Here is a 17,496-nt window from a genome sequence, read left to right as displayed (position 1 = left end):
GCAGGGAATAATTCAGCATATGCTGGAAAGCTGGGCTCGGAGTCCAAATGACTGTTTAACATCGAAAGATGAGAGTGAGTGAAACAAGTGCCTGAGCCCTGTAGAAATCCCACATGGAATTTCCAGAGGGCCCAGTCTCTGTCCTGGAGAAAGCAAGGAGAGAAAGACTGAACAGAGAAATGGCAGGGTCTAAAGCACTTTTAAACACTTTTGAAATTCAAAGTAAGTTTTCCTTAAATCAAGAAATGAAAACATTTAAAGTACCAATGGAATCGCAGGATCTGCCCCAAGGATGGTTTCTTTCTTCAATTACAACCACAAATGAGTCATTTAAACTTGCATATTTTCTTTTCTTTGGATTTTATTTCTCGATACTAAAATGCTTACCATTCGCAGAGCACTGGTGTTACCAGGAGGTAAGCACCTCTCAGCCTTCTGCAGGTGGAGTCAGGCTCACTACAGCCACCCGGGCACATTCCCAATACTCAGAAAACATAAAAGTACATACTTCAACATTGTAAGGCTCTAAGAAGCCATGAGTGACAAAAAAGATACATGAGAGAGTAGAAAAAAAAAAAAAACTGTAGCCTTACGATTCCTGCACAATGGCCCATATAAATTAATGTATCTTATTCTAAATGCTTCTGAAGGAGCAAAAGGATATATAGCTATAAGTAAGCTTACTATGATTCTAGCCGCTGAGTCCTTGGAGAGAGACCAGGAGGGAGACACACTTGGTAGGCAGAGAGAGAAGCAAGTTAACAAAGATAATGCATGTCTAAGATGGTCAGCTTCTTCCTCAACCTCCTGACTTGAGACAAAAGCCTGGCAGCTGCCTCCCATCAGACCCATTATTGATGGGCTGGCTTAACAAGTTCAAGGTTGGATCAGGACATGCCACACAACAGTTGTGGACCAATCAACCATCCTGTCTACCTTCAAATTCCCAACCCTAAAGTAGGGAAGAAAACTCGAGGCTTTAAAACCACCAAGACCTCAAGAAGATATTGGATTTTCAGCTTCCATGTACACCCTCTACTTTGCAGGGTCTTTTTCTCTGTGCATTCTCTATGTGTTTGGTGCACATGTGTGTTTCCTTACCTCCAATGAACGGTTTTCTTCAACTGCTGATTTTTGTCTGCAGTGCTTGAGATTTCTCTGCTAACACCTGTTGTGCTTCAGATTTTTCCTGCTTTTTAATTCTTTAACTAACAGAGAAAGTGAACCAATCAAGACCCCTAGATTGCGTCATTTGTGTTGTGACAAAGATATTTCTTCATTAAGTCCTCTTAAAGGTAAGTGTGTGTGTTTGTGTATGTGCGCACGCACGCATGTGCATGCAAACATATGCTTTTCCAATTTCAGGTGGAGTTTACTAATTGCTGTTGTCATACCTAGGTTCAAGAATTCAAACCACCAACAAAATATCACAATTATAAACCTGATATGCAAATAATAGTGACACAAGTCAAGCATTTACTTAAGAATAAACAATAAAACCACAAGAAATCCACTTGAACACAAATGACAGTGAAATTCATGCTTAGAAAACAGCATGGCACTGACACAAAAACATGCAGGTTGATAGATGAGAACCCAAAATAAACCCATTTAGTTGCAACCATTTAATTTTTGACAATGATGCCAAACACACACAAGCGAGAAAAAACAGTCTATTTAATATGTAGAAAAATGAAATTAGATCCCCATCTCTCACCCTATATAAAAATTAATTCAGGATGGACTAAAGACTACATTTTAGATTGAAGTTGCCAATAGTTCAAGACAAAAGAATAGACAGGGATTTTCTAATAGCAGAGGAAATAATTCCAAGAACTAGCAAATGGGATTATACAAAATCAAAAGAGTTTTGCACAGTGAGGGAAAAAAATCACCACCCTAAAGAGAGAGCTACAGAATGAGAAAAAACAAACTTCTACAGCTAAAGTCATACAGGGCCTAAAAAAAAAAAAAAAAAAAACCAGAATATGTAAAGAACTACTAAATTAAACATCAAGTCCCAAATCAACAAATAGTTTAATGAACAGAGTAGTTCTTAAAAGAAGAAATACAATTGGCCTCTGATAAGTTAAGTATCTAACATCTTTAGCCACACAGAAATGTCAATTAAAACTGCCTTAAGATTCTATCTCACGTTGGTCACAATGGCTATCATCAAGAAAATAAATGCAGGGTAAGATGTCAGGGTTGGGGGTGGTTTATTCATTGTTGGTGGGAATATACAGTACAGCCACTATAGAAATCACTTCAAAATGTTCACCTTTAAACACAAATACATATAAACAACAACAAGTAGACTCAGTAGGTTGCATGCATGCATGTATGTATACACAAACACACATGAAAGAAAAATGTAGTGAATGAAATACCGTGAGAAGAACTTGATCTAAGAACACACACACGCACACACACACACATGTACACACACACCAGTAACAATGAATGAAAAAGAGGTCATAAAGTTAAAAGAGAACAAGATATGGGAGGTTTTTATGTTTATATTAAAGAAAGCCTACTATCCCAGCTACTTGGAGGCTGAGACAGGAGGATTACATGTTCAAGGTCTACCTGGGCTACCAGAGTATGTTGAAGACCAGCCTGGGAAACTTAAAAGAGTCACTGTCTCAAAAACAAAACAAAACAAAATAAAATGTCAATGTTCAGTCAAGTCAACATCAGCAGATTCTTCCCTGAAACTGTATTTGATACTATGAGCTCACAAAGACAGACAGGGAAAGATATTTTAGTATACTTTCACATACCACTGACGCGAGTCCAGATTCTTTAGCTCTCGCAATAATTTTGAATTTTTCTTCAACAAATGAAAATTCTTTCTATAAAGAAAAAAAAGGGATGGAAGAAGAGATCCATGTGACCGTAGACCAGCTTCACTACTTTCTAACCCAATAACAAACATAGCCATTATGGTAATTTGAATAGGAATGGCCCCCAAAGGCTCATAGGGAATGGCACTATGAAGAGGTGTGTCCTTGTTGGGGTAGGTGTGGGCTTGTTGAAGCAAGTGTGTAACTGGGGGTGAGCTTTGGGGTTTAGAAGCTCAAGCCAGGTCCAGTGTCTCTCACTTCCTGCTGCCTGAGGATCCAGATGTAGGACTCTCAGCTACCTCTCCAGCACCTGTGTCTATCTGTGTGCTATCATGCTTCCCATTATGACAACAATGAACTAAAACCTCTGAACCTGTAAGCCAGCTCGAATTAAATGCTTTCCTTTATAAGAGTTGCCATGGCCATGGTCTCTCTTCACAGAATAGTAACTGTAACTAAGACGGCCATCATCCATTCATCTAATATCTCATTCACTGAAAAACTGTGGTAGATAACGTAATTTGAGTGAGATGTCCCTCACATCTGGGGCATTTGAAATGGGTTCCCCAGTTGGTGGGTTTCTTTAGGTAAGTTTAGGAGATGTGGCCTTGCTGGAGGGAGTATGCCACTGGGAGCAGATATTGAGATTTCAAAAGTCAAGTGACATTTCCAGTTATCAATCAGATATGAGTTCTCAGCTGTTGTCCAGCTGTCATGTCTGCCACCTGCTGTTCCTGCCATTATGGACCCTAAGCATCTGGAACCATATATCCAAAATAAACTCTTCCTATTATAAGCTGTCTTGCTCATAGTGTTTTATCACAGCAAAAGAAAAGCAACTAATTCACAAGTCTTCAAAATGAGCTCCAATATCCTTGATTATGGAGAGACATAACAATCCCACTAGAACCCATTGTCTTTTAGTGACACTGGAAAGCTCTTCAGTCAGCAGGATGTCCCTTGTGTGCATGTGCTTGTGTCTATTCTCAATATCAGCTCTGGGAATCTCTTCCCTATCCTATCTTCAAAACTACACTTCACTATCAGGTTCAGCTCAACCCCACTCTCTTCTCTGAGGTCTTCAGCACTGTCCATACTGCCCATTGGGTCAAATTGCTCCTCTTGGCCTCCTGTGCCACTCTGTCCTTTGTCTGAGGTGCATCTAGTTCACATTCCTCATCGATCCTGTGGCTATACAGTGATTTACTCACCTTTGCAGTCCATTTGTATCTTGTATGAAAATGGAAATAGTAGTGGTCAGGGTCACAGGAAGCAAAACAATGCTTCATGTGCTTTCAAAGGTATTTGAATTCAATCTGTATACCAGTATAGTACATTCAGTTTTATTTTTAGTTCTAATCCAGTAGCTAAAAATAATCTGGAAATATTGAAATCTGATAAAAAAAACTTCTATTTCTTATTTTTTAACTTCAAACTGATATAAAGAAGAACCCTCACATAGCAATAATGTTAGAACATTCAGAGCACTGTTACCTTCTGTCCCAGGAATTCATTCCCAGGTCATCAAGCAACAACCTGCAGAAATAAAAGGGTCCTCGGGGCTCCACTGGTGAGGGCTGTCTTTGGCTGGTGACCTTCACTGCAGAATTAGAGTTACACCTCTGAACATACTCATCTTCCTGTATGCTCTGGCGCAGGATGACCTCAATGATTTCCTTCTCTTGGTCACAGTTCATCCCACATGGGGGTGGGGAAGGCTCATTTAGATTTAGTTGTGATGGTAAAAGGCATTCAGGGCTTGTATGGCCAATGTTTTCAAGTAATTTATCAAGCGCGTCATCTCCCTCCTCACTGTGAGACAAATCTTTCTGAGGTCCGCACGTGTGTTGATGCCAGCCAGAAACTGGAAATGAGGGATTCCTTCCACTGGGTGCCAAGCAGCCTTCCAGAGGTCCATATAAAACCTTGCCATCCCACGAGTACTTGCCTGAGATATCCCTCACAATGACTCTTACATCTGAAAGGGAAGCCCCTGAAGTCCTTCCTTCTGGTCCTTCTGCAGGTGTCTGAAGGTAGGAGATAAGGGTGCTATCATTAAATACGAAGAGCTGCAGGTTTGGGCTCCTGAACACCTCCGAGGATAGCTCAGCACCTTCCACGTGGGCATTGTCATGGTTCTCACTGACCAGGCTGTGCAGCATGGCAGGGCCCCCACTCAGTGGATAGTGGCCTAGGTGGTTCACTAGGTGGGCCATCACCATTCGTGCAGTAAGGGGGATCAATTCCACACTTCTTCTCTTCTTCTCTGTGAACAGCAGGAAGAAAATGTGAGCAGATAGTGGGGCCACCATGAGATTTCTGTCAATAGTCTCAATGTTTGATTCTGATTTTTTGTTTTGTTTGTTTTGGGAGAAAGGGTGTCACTGTGTAGCACTGGCTGGCCTGGAGCTCATAGAGATCCACTTGCCTCTGCTGGGATTAAAAATGATTAAACATTACATCCAGCTGAATGTTCGATTTTTAGCTGTAAGACTGTTTTTTTCATTTTGACACTAATTCTACTTAAATTATTAAATTAAGAAGATAACTGAAACAGACTGCTAATGGACCAACTTACCTGAAGCTGTCACTCTGAAAGGGACTTTAAAAAGTCTGCAGATAAAGGAATGAGCAGAAGAGAAGCATCCCCATGTTAGATAGTTAAGGTTCGGGGGCTGAGATGAGGGTAAAAACCAGGTTGGAGGGGCAGTTGGGACCAGAGAGTTGGCTGGGGAGGCTACTGCGGCACCCCTCTGTTGGGTGAAGGAAGACCTAAGAAGGACATTAATAAACCTCAGGGCCATGTTTAAAGATTGGAAGAAATTTGTTTAATAATCATTGTGACAATTTATGTTTTGTTATTAGGGCACTTAAAATATTTAAGAGAATTTGTCATATTCATAATTCATGGAGGCACTTAGGAGAACTTAACTAAATTTGTATTTGATGATTTAGTATCCATGAGCGACTGATTTATAAAACTTCAACAGTATGTGAAGACTCTGAGCACAGCCTGAGCAGCAAGGCTCTGCAGAAAGAGGTGGAGTGGAAAGGCAGACACGCTAAGGCTGTAACTAGAAAGGGAAATGAGTGCTTCAGGCTGAAGGTAGTTGAGGAAATTTCAATGGCCAAATGCATCAAACGGGATGCATCAATTTGATAACAAGTGAAAATGAAAGTTTTAAAATTTTATGGAAAAGGTCTAAATATTTAAATTAAGGTTTATAATTTGAGCAAAGAGTATTAGGCTTCTAAAATCACAATGTAAACAAATATTAGCACATAAATCAATGTAAATATATAACTTTATAATAAATATACAACTATATATATAAATATATAATACCTTTAGTGTTAGACATTACCTAACCAGTTTATATATAGCATATTGTTTTATTTTATATAAAAACCCTAGAAAGAAAGAAATCTCTGAAATTTGGGAAATTCTGAGGAATGACTGAGAACAAGATCACCTTGATTTTTTTGGATTTCTTATCAATTTTTTCTATGTACATGAAATCTATACTGAATAGTGGAAAATAAAGTGTCACACAAGTGGTCATTTATGTCTTTTCCTAAACTTAATTTTTTTCCCCACAACCTGAGAGAAATATATATAAGAGTTCTACACTAAAAAGAAATTTAATGCTCCAGCTATGAAATGTTACTGCCCCAGAGACCCACACGAAACCAGCTGGGAGTTCACAGTTCATAATGTGAAACACGCCGTTGTCATGACAGCAGGACAGGCATAAAACTAACAATAAAGGTACAAGATGACAAAGGGCAAGCAGAAAATATCAGTTGGAAAACCAACTTCCCTCTGCTTTTCCTCACAGAGGCTGTGCTTTTGGTTTGTATTTTGTGAATATTTGAATTCTACAATGGGAGACTGTCTTCAAGCTGCATCAAACTATCGCATGATGACACTTCCAATAAAACCCCAAATGGGTCTGGTACTGAAGTCAGGAAAAGGAGCATCTGTGAACCACTGACTTCTCCTCCTGCCACATTTCAGCTAAGTTCGCTTCCTTTTTGTTCACTAAGAACTAAAGATGATCGGGATTCAACTAGTGACAAAGTCAGCTCAGGGCTTCCACTAACTATTAAAAAGGAAAGGATCCCAAGTATCTTCTTGCCCCTAAATTCCTAGAGGAAATACAAAGCTTTACCTCTCACCTCCTGATGTCCCTCTTCCTTCTATTTAAAGCAGTTATTAACATTGATCAATCTTGAGCACAGACTTGTCTGCCACAGAAACACATCCCAAGTGGGGTAAGAAAGCTCCCAGCTTTCTTTATGAGGGACTTCTGCTCTGGAATACTCTATGAGCTCCTTCAAAGCCTGTCCTCCCCGCTCTATCTAGCATAATTCTTCCCTATGGGAAGTCCTCAGGATGCTACTAGCCCAGTATCATACTATTTCCCCCACCAGATGTAAAACTTCTTGGGGATAGAAAAACGAGCCTGGTTTTTTTTGCATTCCATAGGTATGAGACAAGAGTTTTCAGAAATACAAAACCATTTAAATAAGGATGGATGAAAAAGTCAGGAGGAAAAATAACAGGAAAAAAGAAGAAACTGGGAAGGTTTTCCATCAGAGACCCTATAAGCTGGGACTTCAACAAGCAGATTTAAAAAAAAAAAAAAAAACCAAAACACAAGCACAGACCAGACTACAATCCCCTTACGCCCATAAGATGGTATATTTGTAGACATACGCACCATCTTCCACAGTGAGCAGGTTCCCCAGGTCGGCTGATGAGTGGTACTGGACTGGCTCGGAGTTCCTCACGTTTGCCAGAGGCAGGAAGGGGTCATAATCCGTGGATGACAAGTCAGCCAAGGTCAGAGTGTAGTGACTTTGCTGTGTGTATGTGCTTGAGCCACAGACACAGCAGTGCAGAACCTGAGGACAGACAGGAAGGCACTCAGTATGCCACCACCTCCTGACCCCTGACAAACTATCCAGCCCCCACAGTGCTTGAGAGATAGGACTCCCACTTAGGAACATGCCAAAGTATGTTTTGTTTTTTTTTTCCATTCTCAAATATTTTTTGCTACAAGCAAGTCAGTAACAATACCTACAATCTCAGGGCAAATGGAAAACACAAGTGAAAAGGTTCTGTTCCTGTATGATTGCACACACCTCAGTCTATCATCCTCCAAAGGCAACATAGGTGGAAGGAATCAGCCCAAGAGATGAAAGACAGCTGTGGGAAGGACCTCATGGTAGAGGGCAAGGTGACCACAACCTGAGTTTAAATCAGTACAACACATGAACCCAAACATTATAAGAGGTAATTTAATACAATTTTGAAAGCATAATTAAATAAAATTGAATACAGAATTTAAAGTCTCTCACTTCTCACAAAGTGAGATTTCTTAACTCCTATCCTAAGGATTTTTTTCCCCTTTGTGTTCTTTCAGTTTTGTTTTGGTTCTGATTTTGAGACAGGGTTTCATTATGTAGCTTAGGCTGCCTTGAACTCAAGGTAATCCTTTGCCCCCATGCTCCCAACTGCTGGGATTACAAATATGCACCACCACACCTGCCTCTTGAGGTTTCTTTAAGGCAAAGAGATTATTAGAAGCATTATGTTTTCTTCCTTACTCTGATAAATAGATCTTTAGATGCTGCAGACCCTTCTTTAATATAAACAATCCATTTTGAAATTAAGAAGGCAGAAATCATGTGCCATGAAGATTAGGAGCATTCCCATCAAACAGCAGTTGTTTAAAGATGAGTCATGTGAAATGTATGCACCGCCACCTTGGCAACTACTGGCTTCCTATAACTGTATCTATTCTGTTTATTCATTAATTATTCATTTCTTTTCAAATACTTAACCTTCCACAGGTCCTTTTCAGAAGGTGCAAATACATAAATGATAACGTTTTGGTAATTTTTAATCTGTAGATTCACTGTATGTGCCCAGGGCTTAGAGGAGACTCACCCTGTATATATAATCCAGTAAGGGAGCCCGGGGTGGGTGCAGCTCCTCCAGGACCGCCGTGGACACAGGGTGGAGAAGGGCATTCACAGGCAGTGCCATGCACCAGTCCAAGAGGCAGAGGAGCAAGGACACAATAAACTAGAAGGAGAAACATATCCAGAATCTCACTTTATGGCCCTTAGGACCCATGGCATGTAAAAATAAACAGAATTGTCCCTGCTCAATATTCAATAGACACACAAATGCAGAATAAGTAAACAAAAATGGCTTTCATAGGAAAAAACATAAAAGCCAACATATAATATAGTAAATGACACCATCATTTATAATATTAGTTATCATTCTGTCTTATAATTAAAAATAACTGTGGAGAAAGCTACCCAACATGTCACTTACCTTTTTATCTGTTTCCACTGAGGAGTACTCAGCACTTGGTAAAAGAAACGCAATTGTGGCCACGAGGATCTGTATAAAAGATAAAACCCAATTAAGCAGACCATGATAGTCTGGCAGCCATATGTTAAGAATCCCAAGATGACCTTGCTGTAGATGGAAATTTATGTCCTGCCAGGTCCCGCAGTCATTCAGTCCCAAAGAAATACACAGAGGCTTACATTAATTATAAACTGTTTGACCTATTAGCTCAGGCTTACTATTAACTAGCTCTGACAATTAAATTAACCCATAATTCTTGTCTATGTTTAGCCATGTGGTTAGGTACCTTTTCTCAGTATGGTATTCTCATCTTGCTTCCTCTGCATCTGGTGGTGACTGACTGTCTGCTTTCCTCTTCCCAGAATTATCTTAGTCTGGCTGCCCTGTCTACACTTTCTGCCTGGCTACTGGTCAATCAGCATTTATTAAACTAATATGAGTGACAAATCTTTACATTATACCTTGCAACTAAACACATCATGGTACCTACTCACTGGATAACAATAGAAAGATGAAAGCCAGTTGTAGGAGATTTGAAAATAATGATCATGTAATGATTTCTACTTCTTTGGTGGGAGACTCAAAGCGTGGATTAGTTTGCTATATAGTCACACAGTATCTACTATTAGTCCCACATTTCCAGTGAAGTGGAAAAAAAAAACGTTTTCAAATATAATTATGAAAATGTTCCCATTTGCTATAGCATCGATCTCCACCTCCTGTTTCCACATCACAGTATGCCACTCATTCTCACAGGTGTCCTGTTTGGAGAATTACATGGTGACACTAAACCCAACTTTATATTCTGCAGCGGGGTAAAAGGTCTATTTCATTCCAGGTCACTTCAGGTCAAAAACCACTTGTGACTTGATGTGATTCTGAGAGAACAAAGTGATCTCCACCAAAGAAGTCTGTCTAGGGCTGGGAGAAAATGAATCTGCATCACCTATTCTCTCTCCCTGCCAACCGTCAGGGGGACGAATCAAATTTCCTCAGAGTCTCCACTGGATGGGTAAAAAACAGGGCTTGCTTGAATAACTACAGTTATAAAAACTGCCAGGCACAAGTGTGCCTTATCACAGGCACCTGTGGGTTAGGCCCTGCTAGGCTCTTAGCAAAGACCCCTTGGCTGTAGCCAACCTTCAAGAAGCTGTGGTTGAGTACTTCCTGTTCCTCCCACCTCCTCTCGTGGCCACCTCCCCTCAGAGGTTAATACTACACTGATCTCATTACAGCCGAGTAACCATGCCACAGCAGCAAGCGTGGCCCAGGGCTTTAGTCTGGGAACAACTCCTGCTTTACACAACAGCCAGGCCCCCGCCCTGCAAGGAAGGCATTAAACCAGCTGCCTACTCCTTGTTGGCACCATCCAAATTACTTTCAATGAATAAAGCCCAACCTACAAAAGGTCTCTTTGTTGTGGTTGTGTCTGCCTTTCAAACTCTCCAAGCATCAGCCTCGGCCCTGGAACACTGCAGGCTTCTTTGCACAGTGATTAAAATTGCAGCTGAGAAGAGCCAGCCAACACTGCCTAAAAAACGGGGCTCACATGGCAGTTTAATAGTTGCTTCTCTAACAATTATTGGAGGATATACAGTTAATTAGATATCAAATACATTATTAAAAAGGAAATGCGGATGCTTTAGCTTTATAGATAAAGGACTTACTTCGGCCATTTTTCGCGGTAGAGCAGTTTCAAACATCTGAAGCTTTTCCCAGTAGGAAACCAGCAGCTGAAGAACATCACAGGCTACCTGAGCCACGATCTTGTTAGGAAACTAAAAAAAAGAAAAGAAAAAGAAAACCAAGTAAACAGGGCAGCTCAGCGGGTGTATGTGCTGGAGGAAGAACAGGGCTATTTGCTCTTCCCAGCTCTACACGCATATCTCATGTGCAACTGATGAAAACTATGTCCAATTAACATCATTTTGCACATGACCACTCCATCATGTTACATTGCTGGTTGTCTGGAATCACCTACGTTATTTATATATCTGTAGAAAAAGGTGGTCATTGTTTGCCTAGAAAATAAAAGGCAAAGTTTAAAATTCTGTATTCAGCTAATAGAAATCATACTATTGACAACCTGAGGAAATTAAAATAGAGTATATGGTTGAATGTCCTCTGTGTGCTGAACCTTCTGCACAAATGTAACTCATTTTGTCATTGACAAATTGCCATTGACAGCCCTGTAAGGAAGACGCTATCTTCATTTCACACACAGAGAAACAGGGATCACTCAAATGACTTCCTACCTGAGGAAATAAAATAATATAGATATAACATACTAAGAAATGTGTAAAAGCAGACTTAAAGGCTATAACCCATGGACTAGGGAATGTTCAGTGACTCTGGGTGTGTTTCCCAAAGTTGTCTGTGGTGGCCTGAATGAGAATGACCCTCACAGGCTAATACATGCTTCAGTCAGTAAAACTGGAAAGGTAGAGCCATCTAATACCCTGACAGCAGACACAAAGCTACAGGATTTGAAGTTTGCTCAGCCGAGTTTCAGTATTCCATTATTTCCTCACTATGCCCTGATTTCCCCCATTTGGAATAATAAATATATATTTTGTGCTATTGTATGTTGGAAATATTACATTTGCTTTTATAATTTATAAGGGTTACAGTTAAGAGACTGACTTGAGTCTCAGAAGAGACTGAACTCTGGCCCTGTGAAAGACTAGGGGGGGCTTTTGAAGTTGGACTGAATGCAGTTTGCATTATGATTTACCACACATGTATGGGAGTCAGAGAGTGGAATGTGGCAGTCTGAATGAGAACAATCTCCATAGGATTATATGTTTAGAAACTTGGTCCTCAGTAGTTGCAATTGTTGGGGAAGGAATAGGAAGTATGTCCTTGTTGGAAAAGTAAGTCACTCTAGGTGAGGTTTAAAAACCCCGCACCATTCCTAGGTAGATCTCACTCTACCACATGGCTGCTATGTCAAGATGTGGGCTCCCAGCAACTGTTCCAGTGCCATGCTTGCCTGCCATAATGCTCCCTGCCATGATGGCCATGGACCCTCTGCATCTGTAGCCCCAACAAACTCGTTCTTCTATAAGGTGCTTCAGCATGGTGTCTCTATAAAAATGAAAAAGTAACTAAGACACTGCCTGCTGTCCCAAGTCTCCTGGACACTTCCCTTCTTCCTTCCTTCCTTCCTTCCTTCCTTCCTTCCTTCCTTCCTTCCTTCCTTCCTTCCTTCCTTCCTTCCTTCTTTCTTTCCTTCCTCCTCCTCCTTCCTTCCTTCCTTCCTTCCTTCCTTCCTTCCTTCCTTCCTTCCTTCCTTCCTTCCTTCCTTTTGTGAGGTGGATGTCAAAGAGGTAAAATGTGTAAAGCCTTTGTCGTCATGCTGAGTATACACGAACGGGATGAGGACCCCCTGTGCTTTCAGCTTTGGCCAGAACCTAGAAGCTACACTGCTATCCACACCTTATTGAGAGCACACAGCTTGCTGGTGGCCTGTGCTGCTTAACCTAAATCACATGAGCATCAGGGCTTCCACAGCTTTCCTCCCTCATCTAAACTTCAGATGACCTGACGGCCACTGTCCCCCTCCCACTCCTCAAGCACCCTGCGTGTTTCTGTCCTAAGGCATTTGTATTTGCTCCTGGCTTTTCTTCAGATTTCTAGTTCCCAGGTCTAGTGTATCTGGAACTACTATATTGTTCAGATCCTCACACAAAATTTCACCATTTTTATGAAGTGGTCCACAGCTTCCTGCTCTTCAGTTTTATCCCATCCTGTTTCATTTCTTCCACAGCACTACAGCAGACTGTAATGCATTCTACTGTTTTCTTCTACTGCTGTCACTGCTGGCAGGCTAACAGTGGGCTGTACACGTCATGTTCGAGGGGAAATAGAAGAAAGAATGGGTGCTAACAAGGCTCTTAAGAAACCTGAAACATACAAGGGGAAAGTGACAAGATCTGTGGGAGACAAGACAAAGGGTCTTAGGGCAGAATGGAGAGAGATGGGACAGAGAAAGTGGTAGGATGGAGGGCTGAGCTGTGCCTGGAAGGATACAGACAGAGAATTGGGTTTCCCTCTAGGTTAGCAGCAATTTGTGTGTGCCATGGAGGCAGAGGCTTGAGACAGCTAAGGATCCTGAGACGGGGACTGCCAGTACACGGGTAGCAGTATATATACATAGTGAGAGAGGTGAAGGACAGTAGAAATAAAAGAATTCACTCACTGAACACTGTGAAGGATGAACAATGTGCAACACTGAATTAAAGGCGGAGAGCTAAAGGCCTAAGGAGAGTACAGCAGGTGAGTATAGCCTGTGCTTTCTAGAAACTGGAGTTGCTATGGAGTGGGCCAGAGTGGTCAGACCTATGCACAGACAGCAGAACAATCTGGCACTATGATGGACACTCTGACAGGGTAAAGGCACAATATGTATAACTAGACTTTTTTTCCTGTTACCTTGTGTTTTCCCTCAGAATTACAGAAAAATTGCAGGCATTTTGAGAATTTATAAACACTCAAAGAAGAAAATCTGTTCATCTGTGATCCTATTCCTCTAATATTCTCCATCACTCTAAAGTAAATAAATTATTCATTTAACATGTATGGGTGTGGTGTTTTGCCTGCATGTATACCTGCACCATGTGCATGTCTGGTGTCCTTGGAGGCCAGAATAAGGTATCAAATCCCCGGAAACCAGGGTTTCAGACAGTTACAAACTGTGGGTGCTGGGAACTGAACCTGGGTCCTCTGGAAGAGCAGACAGTACTCTTAACCACTGAGACATCTTTCCAGCCCAAAGCTAGTAACAATTTCCATCTCTGTTCTATACTATATAGAAAGTTATATATGTCTAAGATACCATCAAATTAACAGTGTTCTCAAGTAAAGGAGAGCTAGGGAACTAATTTAAATGTGTACATTTAGATTTCAGAAAAGAAAAAAACCTGTAAAACATCTTAGAATTGAGAATACAGGGTATTTAAAAATGAACTGAGATTCATAGAATTCAGTATTTCTTCCTCTGTGCTTTGGAAGTCAAAACTATACACACTGTACACACTGAAGTTATATAAAAACCCAGGCATGAGGCCAGAACATCCTGGTTGGAGCTGCTAAGGATCTCAGTCCACTTCTCTCATCTGTTAAATACAGGTAGCAATGTCACTTCACCTCCTGAAATAGTTCCCAGAATTAAATATGATGGCAAGAGCCAGGCCAGGGGAAACTGTGCCATGTGACATCATTGTTTACAAATTCTTACACTCTTCACCAAGGGATCAGTAGCAGGTAGTTGTCCAACTTCTAGGATACAACCAGGTGTTACAGAGGACGGATGGAGGATGAGGTGACAGTAAGTAGAGGACACATGTGGGGAGCAAGGGATATTGAGCTGAGTTAGGCAGGGGCCAGACCACAGTGTACCATTCCAAGGATAAAGAACATTGTGGGTTGATCATCCCACGAGCCAAAGAAGACAATACCCTGAGGGCAAACAGGGCTGCCACTAGTCTAATGACAACTGTCCGGAATCTGCTGTAATCATTGTTACTATACCATATGCAAGAAGAGGAAGAAGGGCAGGGACAGATGGTTTGGAGTTTCAATTCAGATTCAGCTGAATCCCACTACAGCCTGAAAAGCCTGTATATCAGTTCCCTCCTTTGCTAGTAAAATGGGAACACTTCCCTTACAATTGAGAACTCCAACAAAGCCCTCGGTACAGCGCCTGGCAGACTCATTGGTTCTGCAAGTTTGTTAGTAACAGTACTAATTATGTCTACCATTTCTACACAGGGACCAAGATGAGCAGAATGCAAGCTCTACTTTAGGAGGCAACCTAACTGCACAAGTGGAAGTTCAATTATGTCTTTTATGCCACACATAACTACTTCAATGTTAGCTCTGTCACTTAGGCCTGTATTGCATTGGACTTGTGAGTGGATTTCTCTGGGGCTTGATTTCTTCTGCTGTAAAACAGGGATTGTGGTGCTCACCTTGCAGAGCTATCATAGAAACACGAAAAAGTATCTAGAAATTACCAATATTCTAGTTCTATGTGCATCTCTCAATAACAAAGCAAAGAAGGAAGATGCTCCAAACGCCTTATGTTCAGGCAGCAAGAGAACATGCAAGTTCCTAAGGGGAAGCTGCAGGCTCCTATCTCAGTCATGACAAAGAGGCCACAGCTTGAAATCTCACTTTATTATACCCTAAGATTTCCAACTGGCCTAGGCTTGGTTCACAAATAAACTATAAATGACCTAAGAACAGCTGTCACAGTGAGGCAGTCACTGGCAGTCTCACAGAAGATTCACCATGGGACTCAGAATGGGACTTTTAAACCACTGTCTCTCAATAATGTAGGGAGCTACAAGAATGGATTAATTAAAATTAAAACTCATTAAAATCCTGGAAGAAAGCTTGATGTCAAAAACGCATTAAGAAATGAGAATACCTTCAAAGTTACACCTATCACATTGATGGCATCCTTCACCTGAGGATGGCTGGCACACTGTGTAAGCTCTTCACAGATCCAGACTCCGAGGGAGCAAATGGCAATGCATCTTTCAAAAGAGAAGCAAAGGGAGGAAAACACTCATGAAATTCAATGTATTTTAAAATGACAAAATAAATCTATTTATTCAAAGAAGCAACAATTATACTAATGGACCATCTTCCATGAGAGAAAAGATAAAGAACTTCCAGGGGGCCAGTTTTTAGGATAAACAGAATCATCAATGCTAGTTAGTACTTAAATATTTCATCAAACAAGTGGCAGATTTTCTGTTAACTGCCACAATCCATGTCACCCATTTTTGTTGACTCTCAACTGTTATTACATCTTATTGTTAAGATAATTTTGAGGAGGAATAAAAGGCGTGGTTCTTAGATTACTGAATATTCCCTTGCAAAGTGTATGTACAGTATATACTTCAAATGTAAGACAAACACTGTATTTGTTTTTAAAGTAACTTTCAAAATACATTTTCATTGTTATTTCTTCTAAACACCATGCTAGTATAAGCCATTCTTCAAAGAAATGTGACTTTCCATAAATAGAACAAATTAGGGGAAACAAATTACAAAGATTATTTGAGAGGTATGAGAAGATTAAAAAAAAATCAGATATATTCCACAAGACTTTGATCTGAAAACCTAAGTAAATATTTTCATTTCTTGAGATGAAATCGAGGGGCATCATGCTTAATAGGGTAGGGGCTGTCAGAAGGCACTGGAAGATTCAGTTATGGCTGTGTTACATTCGGATGTTAAGATAGCTAACTTGGCCGGGCGGTGGTGGCGCACGCCTTTAATCCCAGCACTCGGGAGGCAGAGGCAGGCGGATCTCTGTGAGTTCGAGGGCAGCCTGGTCTACAAGAGCTAGTTCCAGGACAGGCTCCAAAACCACTGAGAAACCCTGTCTCGAAAAACCAAAAAAAAAAAAAAAAAAAAAAAAAAAAAAAAATTAGCTAACTTGAGGCATCAAGTAAGCAGCTCAATATCTAAGCCTGGCTATGCAAGAAATTCATTAAAAACGCCAAGTAATCCAGGCAGTGATGACACATGCCTTTAATCCCAGTACTTGGGAGGCAGAAGCAAGTGGATATCTGTGAGTTCAAGGCCAGCCTTGTCTACAGAGTGAGTTCCAGGGCTGGCTTCATAGCTATTTAGAAAGCCTGTCTTAAAAAAAAAAAAAAAAAAAAGTCAGGTAAATAAATTGGAGATAATCAACAAGCAGTTATAGACTGACTAGAATGTGTGAGACAGGCAGGCAGTAACGGGGAAAGATTGGGTCACTTTAATAGGCAGAAGTTAGGCAGAGAAGGGGAATTAGCACAGGGGAAGGAGCACTGGGCGGAGGAAAGTAGATTCTGTTGTAAAGGACATGAATTGTGTAGAAGTGGGTAAAGAGAAACTAATTTGAAGACTATTAAAAATCACAGTAAAATCTCCAGAATAACCTTTATGAGAACTGAATGGAAATCCAGGAAATGAAATTGACTATGGAAAAATTAAAAGCCAAATGAGAGGGGGAAAGGCATAGAAGAAGAGGCAGGAAAAAATGTAGTAAACAGGAGAAATGCTTAGGAGTTCCAATTAAAAATAAAATATTAAATAAGAAGACAAACACAGCCAAAAGATCACTGGTAATAAAATAAAGTCTCCATTAAAAGACAAAGATCACACAAATTTATACAATCATAAAATCCAGATACATACAGCTTTTGCAAAGGCATCATAAAGACAATAAAGAAAAGCCATTTAAAAAAGATAAAAAGT

At 40.6% G+C, this 17,496-nt stretch overlaps 1 protein-coding gene across 4 annotated transcripts in view; it reads right to left on the bottom strand.

Moving 5' to 3' along the window:
- Positions 1-17,496, bottom strand: part of Ralgapa2 (Ral GTPase activating protein catalytic subunit alpha 2) — a 272,467-nt gene that overhangs the window by 97,054 nt on the left and 157,917 nt on the right. For 3 of the 4 annotated variants that reach the window (XM_057780304.1, XM_057780305.1, XM_057780306.1), the window contains 7 exons: positions 15,671-15,779; positions 10,905-11,015; positions 9,199-9,267; positions 8,803-8,940; positions 7,571-7,754; positions 4,341-5,112; positions 2,784-2,855 (listed from right to left, as the gene is read on the bottom strand). In XM_057780304.1, the coding sequence (XP_057636287.1) occupies positions 2,784-2,855; positions 4,341-5,112; positions 7,571-7,754; positions 8,803-8,940; positions 9,199-9,267; positions 10,905-11,015; positions 15,671-15,779 (1,455 nt within the window). Of the gene's footprint in view, positions 1-2,783; positions 2,856-4,340; positions 5,113-7,570; positions 7,755-8,802; positions 8,941-9,198; positions 9,268-10,904; positions 11,016-15,670; positions 15,780-17,496 lie in introns of those variants that run through there. The other variant, XR_009057697.1, reaches the window with a different exon arrangement.

The sequence above is a fragment of the Chionomys nivalis genome, chromosome 9, assembly GCF_950005125.1.
Source record: "Chionomys nivalis chromosome 9, mChiNiv1.1, whole genome shotgun sequence".
Lineage (NCBI taxonomy): Eukaryota > Metazoa > Chordata > Mammalia > Rodentia > Cricetidae > Chionomys > Chionomys nivalis.
Note: the sequence above shows the minus strand (reverse complement) of the source record. Positions and strands in the feature narration are given on the sequence as shown.